At 53.0% G+C, this 8,832-nt stretch overlaps 1 protein-coding gene across 1 annotated transcript; it reads right to left on the bottom strand.

Moving 5' to 3' along the window:
• Positions 1 to 763: 763 nt before the first annotated feature.
• On the bottom strand, positions 764 to 1,877 carry PtA15_18A443 (uncharacterized protein; the record flags this gene model as incomplete). Its single annotated transcript, XM_053164981.1, has 3 exons — positions 764 to 850; positions 900 to 1,192; positions 1,784 to 1,877. The coding sequence occupies 3 exons, from the start codon at positions 1,875 to 1,877 to the stop codon at positions 764 to 766; spliced, it is 474 nt and encodes a 157-aa protein (XP_053028937.1).
• Positions 1,878 to 8,832: the final 6,955 nt, after the last annotated feature.

Below are 8,832 nucleotides of genomic sequence, written 5' to 3'. Positions count from 1 at the left end.
TGCTCGGGTCTGCAGGCGGATCAAAAGTGGATGATGAATGTTTTAAAGTCTCGAGGTAAGCAAGTGCTCGAACACCTGTAGTGAGGTGATTATCCGTGGGGTTGGAGCTGGCCGGTGCGGGGTTGAAGATGTTATCGGCGGTCATTTCCACCGATGCGGCGACGATCTTGGCCCAGTCGGTGGTGACATGTTGAGGTGGGTGATGTAGGCGGTACAAGCAACGGACAAGGATGGACTCGGGATGTTGGGTCCTTCTGGTAGTGGGAATGAATGAGCCGGGTGGGAGGGTGTGATCCTGGTCACCAAAGTGGGTGAGTAGTGGAAAGTCGAGTAAATCTGGACAATACCATTGCTCATTTTTCGAAGGACTGAGAAATTCGTCCGCTGGGGATAAGAAGCAGGAAGATGGTCAGTTGACCCACAGAATATTGCATAAGCAATGCACATTCAAACTCACCAAGAGATATAATTGTCTGGATCCACGAAGTGTAGGAGCATGACGTGCGTCCCAAGTGGAAGGAGGCGGAAGGGGGAGGTGTTTGCTGAAATGCTTGGGCGCAGTGTTGGAGTAAGGGCGACATTGATTTCCAAGTCGCGACATACTTAGACCAGGATGGTTTGGATCCAGCAACCTCTTGACTAACATCAATTACCTGTGTTCGGATTGCGTCGGACTTGATGATAGTCAGGTGGGGAAGTGGTGCGCTGGAAGCCGGTGCGGATCCTTGAGTTTGAGGCTGATGAGGATCGGTTGTGGTAGGATTCAATGGACCGCTGGCAGGAGCCGAGGAGCTAAGGTGAAGCGGCACGGGTGATTTGGGTTCACCAGATCGTGTGTTATCTGCTGAGGCTTGGTCATGAGTTGGGAGTGGTAGGTGGCTGTGTGCTATAAGGGGGACTCCCACGTCTGGAGTGAGGTTTGAGGCAGTAGAGCCGGATGTGTCGGCGGCAGTTCTAGTAAGTGGCGAGAGAGGTGTACCGTCGGTCTCTGAGCGGCTGCCGGGTGTTGGTGGCTCGACGGTTTCTTTTGCGTTTAGCGGGGGTATGCCGGGGGCTGATCCACCGCTGCCAGTCTCCTGTGGCGGATCTTCCCAAAGAGATGGCTGATGGTTAGTAGTGGTTGTGGTGAGGAGACCTGCTTGGGCGGTCAGAGTCGCAGGCGGAATTGGCGCTGGGGGAGTGCTGGAAGCTGCTGGGGTCTTGGCAAGCAGATCAACTGGTTTGACAGATGATTTATGTTTTACTCGTTTGGTGGTTGTCCTCTTCCGCGTAGGCTTCCCCAATGAAACTGGTGTGGTCAAGGGGCTGTTTGGTTGCGCGATCTTGAGATCCTCATCATCGGGGACAGCGCCGGTTTCCTCCCACGCTGTTGGAGAGCGTCCAGAATGTCAGTGACCAACTAGGGGTGGTGGTAATCGGGAGGGAGAAGGAGGGACTCACTGCGCTTGCTTCGAGTGAGGGAAGAGGCTAAGTCTTGAGCCTTGCGTTTGCAGCTGCGCGGTAGCTTGAGGGCAAGAATTGCTTGAGCTGATCGCTCGGCAGCTTCAATGCATCGATTGAACTCCTCTCCAGTAATTTCCTGGATTTCAGTTGGGAGGACCGATTCTTCAGGATTCAGAGTGGTGGGGGGCGGCAGCGGGAGGTTCTGAAGGGCAAACTCGGTGAAAGAAGGTGCCGGGAGTGGTGCTTTGGGACAATTTTGTTCCAGGTCCTGGTCAGCTGTAACGATGGCGGATTAGCTTTGTTGCAAAAGTTGGGTAAGCATGAGCGAGAAACGACATACTGGGAGGTGGTGTGGAAGACAAGCCTATCCGATGAACATGGAGTGGGGCAGGGGCAGGCTGGGTGGATAGGTGGGACACATCGGGAGTACTCATCTTTTTCAGGGGAGACTAGACTTGGCGGCAGCAGAAAGTGAGTTTTGGATGTGAGTTTGAGGGAGGGAGGAAGGAAGAGGAGAAGCCGTCCTGGGAGGAATGGGGCGTGAACGAGGAGTGGCGGGTATATATGGGTTGTAGCCAAGGCGGGCGATTGGCCTTTGTGGGGCCGGAGTGTGTGAGGCCTTTGTAGGTGACATTCAACTTCTGCCTTTGAGAGGATGTGCGCTGGCGAATCATTCTGGTGACCGAGCACCGCGCGGCTCATGAATGAGGATCTAATCAATTTTCTGCGCTTGTAGATGCTGAGAGCACCTGCATATTACTCAAAGACTGGCTGGCCTGCTGCCCAACCTCAACCTAATCCGCAGGCCACTAGCTGACCACTAGCGTGTGTGTGCTGAGGTTTGGTGGACGGTGGATTGGGCCAAACACCCATGGTGGATGGGTCAGATGGCATGGTTGATGGCTGCGCAGGCGAAGTGAAATAAGCGAGCGTGTGACACCATTGCACCTCAGACAGTCCTGGGCGAACGGGATATCATGATCTGGAGATGTCCACCGTGACGTTCGGCCGAACGTCACGGTGGACACTGATATGCGAGGATCTCAGATGTTGCATGGTGATTGTGCAGGACCGTAGGAGGGTGACCGACTGCTATCTTTCTTAGGGGGAGAGGACTGACGCCGTCAAGTTTGGTGGTACATGGAGCATTGCACACTGCTAAGAGCGGTAGCAGTGTTGTTAATGAGATCCTTTGAACTGGTAGAAAGTGCAGAGCGCCGATCAGGAGATGTTATAGCCCCGATGCCCAACTAAAGGGCTCACAGTTGGATCAATGTGGGACGATGGGGTTCCAGTTGCACGGGGCTGCAGCCACCGATAAGGCCATGTTACTCAGCCCCTGTCCACCGTGATGTTCGGCCGAACGTCATGGTGGACATCGGCTATGGTGGGCAGCTGGCGAGGAACTGTCACGCGCTTTTAAACCTCTACTTAAGTCACGGTACGTCAACTGATGCAAAGTGGACTGTGAGGCATCAGATGCAGGCAAACAAGTATGAAGTGATATGCGCATGTGGATCATGCCGACACATACATGTGAAACAACCCAGCCAGAAGAAACCACGAAGGTGGAGGAGAAGACGCGCAGCGGGCATTTAGCACCCCGTGCTTGGTACCGCACAGGGACCCACCCTTACCAGATGACAAGGTACGAGTGGCAGGTTAGCAGATAATACGGGCATTTGAGCAGTAGGACACCTGAGGGTGTTGTGGATTTCACTGACCACATGGAATGCGGCTGTTTGGGTGGCTCCAAAAATCAGAGTATCTCCAGCCTTCCGCGCAGGAGTAAACGGCAGCCGTGAGCGGCTGAATTCATGTTTCACGGTACTTATGTAGCATCGGCGTACATTCAAAAGTGTAGGCAAACTGACGAATCCATGCGGATGGACCGGGCTGCGGATGTGCAGCTCAACCACCAGGTGGGCTGGTCGCCTCTCCCCTGCGTCCTTGTGTGATCGAGGTGCTTGATTGTCTTGTCACCCACGAGACGTGTTGCAGCATGTGAACAGTGTGTGGGATAGGTTGTTCAGGGCAGATGTGGTACTCACTGCTTGTCCACCCTGATGTTCGGCCGAACGTCAGGGTGGACAGCCTCCATCAGGCCACGCGCCAATTGGGCGTCAAGCAGCCAGCCACAATGTCCACCGCTACGTTCGGCCGAACGTGAGGGTGGACAAGTACAGGGAACCGCGGGTGATTTTCCACAGGCAAATTGAATCCCGCGCTGGGTAGACACACGACAGCTTCCCCACCGTATCACTAAGGTGACTCAAGTCTTGTCATTTCTTATGGTCACGTATAACCAACCCCTCTTCGGAACTAGAATTACAGACATATCCCATCATTCCCAAAGACACAACCCTTCAACTGTCTACCTGCATTGACGCGCCAGGTCCCGATCCAGGATTGCCCCCCGCGCTTCCACTGGGCCCAGCGGGCGCTGTGTGGCTTGATGTTGGCCCTTGATTGGACGAGTTTGATCCCAACGTTCCGGCGGGCGAGCAGATCTCTTTCAGCTTCCCGGCGATCACGTCAAGACCTATCGGTTCAACCTTCGACAAAGTATCCTGCTCGTACCTACTGAGGAGACTCCAGTAGGTGTTTCGATAGCAATCACGCGGCAGGCCTCGCGGGACCCCAACAATCCCCTTGGACCTTTTGATGTTGCGTTTCGAGCGAGAATAGATCTTGGCGTGGGTCGCAACGGTTTGCCGGTGGTGCGCCTGAGCCTGGACCATCTTGTCAATGGAGTGGAGAATGGTGGTGAGGTCGTCGCTTCTCCATTCAGGGACGACGGAAATCGGCAGGTTTTCTGCCCCGCCGTCTTCGATGTCCGAGCCGCAGCCCTTCTGCTCCACGATATGTGCCAGTGCAAAATTCTGTGCGAAGATCTTGTCTACCATTGAGCATCTGTTGTCCTTAATCTGGGTAATCATTCGGACGCAGAACATTGGTCAGTGTCACACTCTTTGAGGCTGCTGCGCAGAATTTCTTTATGAATCCGTTGCTTACCTTCTTGCGCCATCGTTGGTATTGGTCCTTCGCCGCTCGTTCACTCTTGATCCGGTCGTACTCATCGAGAGGCATGTCTTGAAATTCTCGCAGCTCTCGGGATTTTGTTTGGAGCCACCTGTGGATGATCGCAGGCGCTTCGCCCGCTTGCTTGTCGCTGACAGGAGTCGTTCGGCGAATCCACTCCACCGCCTTGATTGCAAGTAAGTCAACGACGGCCGAATTCCACCCAGACGCATCACCTGGCCCCTTTTCCCATTGGAAGGTCGCCCTAGATATTCCCGACAACGCTAGGGCTCTCTCAACATCGGCCTGTGTTTGCTGACTGACCGGCTTGCAGCCCTTTGCAGAACGTTTGACAACAGCTGACGTGAATGGCGGTAAGACTATGTTTCGTCGGATCTCTTTTTCGGCGAGCGTAACGTAGTGGTCAATTTCGGCAGCGCTCCTGCCGGATAGAGCTTCACGAACTCGGTCCAGCTGGGTGAGTATGACCTGACTTCTATTGTCAACCCAATACTGATCGGCTAGCTCTTTCTCAGTCGGAGTGCGGGGATACTCTTGAGGCTTCTCCGGATAGCCAAGGAAGAACTTAATGAATCCTTGGATACTTCGTGAGTACTTGTCGCAGTGCTCAGTTAGCGCCCCCTTCTCCGCGATTCGATTGGCACGTCGTCCACTCCGTTTTTTGCCGTCCGTCTCCTCCGCTTCGTTCCTAGCTTTCCTTGCGTTCTCCACCACAAACTTTGGGTCTAACTGTGACACATCAGCAACCTCGGCTGGCGACTTTGGTGCCTCCGCAGGACGATTGCCTGGACGGGTAAAATCCATCAGCTACCTTGTCATGTGTCCGGAGTTGTAGTGGTCATACAGAATAGTAGAATTTTACTTGCCCTCCGTATCGGTGTGCATACCAGACTCACCCGCAGAACCGGCTCCGCCTGCCTGGAACGCTGGCACAAGGCGATCCACAAGAGCAGAAATCCATTCCTCGTCTGGACCAGGAGGGGGGGGTACATTGCCCTGCTGATTATCTGCAGGTGTCGTGTGACTCATAGATGACGCTCGCACTAATAGTAATGATCGACAGGTGCCAGCTCAATGGCCTCGTAGCAGAGTAAGTGGTTGCTCGGGTGGGGGGAAAGAGTCGGGCGGTGTAAGGTAGATGTTTAACAAGGCACCTCAGAAGTGAGACTGCGGCAAAAAGAGGTATGAATTGTGTTGCAACTCAGGCAGAAGAGTGAAATATCTGGGTAATTTCGAGATCAGGACACAGTTGCAGCTGGCATACAACATAGGGACAAAGGAGATTCCCATGCAATCAAAACCTGGAAGGACTACGGGGTGACTTTGCACAAGAATCCAGACATGCTGATCAAGCCCACCCCGGCTGGCCCGACAATCTTCCTAGAATATCCAACGGCTCCCTTTGATCCATCGCTAATAAAAATCTTCCACTAGGCTCTCCCAGCCCTGATGCACACACACACGCACAAAGAATCCCCGTCAGATATGGGACACAAAACAAACACAATTGAATAGAAAGGACACTGACGGAGGTCCCCAATCCAACCGCACTTATTGTAGTTGAGGCAACCCCGAATGTTCCCGCAACGTTCCGCATAATAGCCACATGCCCGATGACCCGATTCTCCCCTATTACAACCGACGCATCGTGATCGGCCTTGACCAGCCGACAATTGAGATCCGGATATTCCCCATACGGATCTTCGATCCTTTGTAGTTCTTTGAATGGGTTCACAACCAACCAACTCCGCTGAGGTGTTTGGTCAGATTGGAATATCTGCTCTATCTGACCAAATCGCTGATCCTTGCCCAGATGAAACTCCACTAGGCTGTTCCCTTCGTGATGCTGCCTGGCCGTGAAAGTTTTGCGGTCAATCTGACTGCTTCGGATGACTTCCACGGCTGGATTTAAGTTGAGCAGAGCTTGAGTCAACACAAGCTTGGTTCGTGTGCCCTCTACTCCGGAGACCGCCCGTCTCCACTTCTGTAACATGGGCGGATCTAGTATCAATCTTCCCCGTGTTCCCGTGTCCGCATTGGCCTCTTCCAACGAGCTGTTGATGGCTGGTGTGTTGTTGAGTACCAAACCAAAGTTTGAATTGACATGCCACTTGTGCAACAAAGTCTTGGGAATATCGTCTGAGGAAAGCACAGCAACTCAAGCATGTCAGTAGATGTAGCGAGTAGTCACAGCCAGGAAAACAAACACAAACCGGGGTGGTGGTTTGTGGATAACCTCTGCAACAAGCCATTGATCCGCTCTTGCGCCCATGCTGCTGTTGATCGTGGAGGCCCAAACCGCCTAATAACATCGGAGAAGTGTTGGGTGAGATGCAAATTCGGCTTGCTGGGCTCTCCAGGCCAGCCTTTCTGCAGGCAACTTCGATAACCCAAGATCAAATTATCAAGTTCTTTTAGGTCCTTGCCCAATATCTTTGGCAGAGTGAGGAAATGGGCGATCTGCGACAATGTGGAGGTTGAATCTAACAGCGCCGAGATTCTGGTTTCGCTTTCCTGGGTGCCAGCTTCCTTGATTGATTTTACCCAAAGTGGGATGAGAGCCATGGGATAGTAGACTTTGTACAGGATCAACCACTCGGCCGCCTTCAGTGAGCCGTGGCTTGCCGAGCCCAAGTTCCGAGGGACTCTATCAATCCAGGATGGAAGAATAGTATGCATAATGGTGCGTCGCACAACATCCAATTCCTCTGGCAAGAGCTTGGGGCGCTTCTCGTCTTCAACCGGGGCACATGTTCTTTGAATGTTCCGTTGACGCCCCGTGACCGTGTGTTCACTGCCAGTATCCTCCCCAGAATTGGTCAAATCCTCCTCAGAATACTTATTGTAGAGTGTTTTCTTCCTTAGTCGAAGCGCGTAGGAATGCGTAGACGTGGACGACGAGTCTGACCTTGCGTGAGCACCGGATGGGGACGCTTGCAAGGACTCGAGGTTACTTGCATCACCGACAGCAGATGTCAATCGACGGCTCCTTTTGCTAGGTCGATTGACAGCGGCGGTTTCTGTGGTTGAGTCCTCCAGTTTCCTTTTACCCTTCGATTTTCTTGATGATCGAACCCGCTCGTTGAAAGGCGCCTCCGTATACGACTGGTCGTTCTGCCATGCTTCATCAAGCTCCTGCATTGACGACAAAAGTGCCCCAGCAGCAGGCAGAGACAGGAATCGGATGCTGTGGTCTTTCAAATCCCCAAGAACCAACGCGTGCATCAGCTCAATGGAACAGTGCTGGATGGGTCGCCAATAAGGCAACTCGTTCAGGACACTCCATCGCGCACCCGTCCGTTTGGCGAATTTTTTACGCTCCGTGAAGTTTTGGATTGCCTTCCAGTCAGACGCGTTGCGCAAGTGCTCCTCATCCGTGCGGACAGGAAAGTTGCCGGTATCGGTCTCATCTATGTTGTCCTTTGTAAGCAGACAAAAAGAACAGAACAGGCTTGCCGCGTGACTCCCAAATCCGGCAGTCTTTCGAAGCGCTGGTAAGTCCGCAATTAGTGGGAAGATGGCAGCACGAATCTTCCTCCCAGAGGTATGGAGACTCGTAGATTGAAAGAAGACACCGGTCCAGAATTCTTTCAGCTCTACAACAAGAGGCTCCAAGACGTGGTTTATTTCCTCAAGTCTTGGTTCCTTGGGGCCGGGAATTATCCCAAACAGGAAAACATTCTCCAGCTTGTACCGATGAGCTGGCGGGAGGTTCAGGCATACTAAGATTATTGCCCCAACGGATGTGTGCTTGCCGAGATTTGAGCTTCCTTCGGGGCCAAACCAGTCGAGATACAAGCTGAAGACAAGGTTTCCAGAATAATGCGTATACTTTCCTGTGCCATCGTCTGAGTTGGGAAAATTCCGCCAGGTATGACCATGCCAGACGTCTTCCATAGGTTGATCTTCCTGCCAGTTGCTAGCTGCCAGACTGCACTCCAACAAGGCCTCAAAACACGGTTGCAAGAGGCGTCTTTGTAACCAAGACTTCAGAGTTACGTAGGTGAATGTTCGATCAGGGGTCTCTCGTCCGCGGGAATTGACCTTGTAAAGCATCCGGTCACACGTTGGGGCGAGTTGCTGTGACTCAGCCCACTTGCAATACCCTTGTTTAGGCGATAAGAAGGGCTCCGTACATCTTTTCTCACGGCCATGTACAGCGGCCATCGGGTACAGTTTGAAGCATCTGGTGCAACATACCTGACTGGTCAATTCGGGGTTCAAGCGGAGCCGATGGAAGACGGCCTCTTGGGTCTTGGGGATTTGTTCGACGATAGCTGAGGTATCGATCCTTCTCGGAAGTGTTGAGCTCCATATATTACCAAGCAACACGACATTCTCCCGTGC

Source organism: Puccinia triticina, chromosome 18A (genome assembly GCF_026914185.1).
Source record: "Puccinia triticina chromosome 18A, complete sequence".
NCBI lineage: Eukaryota > Fungi > Basidiomycota > Pucciniomycetes > Pucciniales > Pucciniaceae > Puccinia > Puccinia triticina.
The sequence above is the reverse complement of the archived record's forward strand: the minus strand, read 5'-3'. Positions and strand labels throughout refer to the sequence as shown.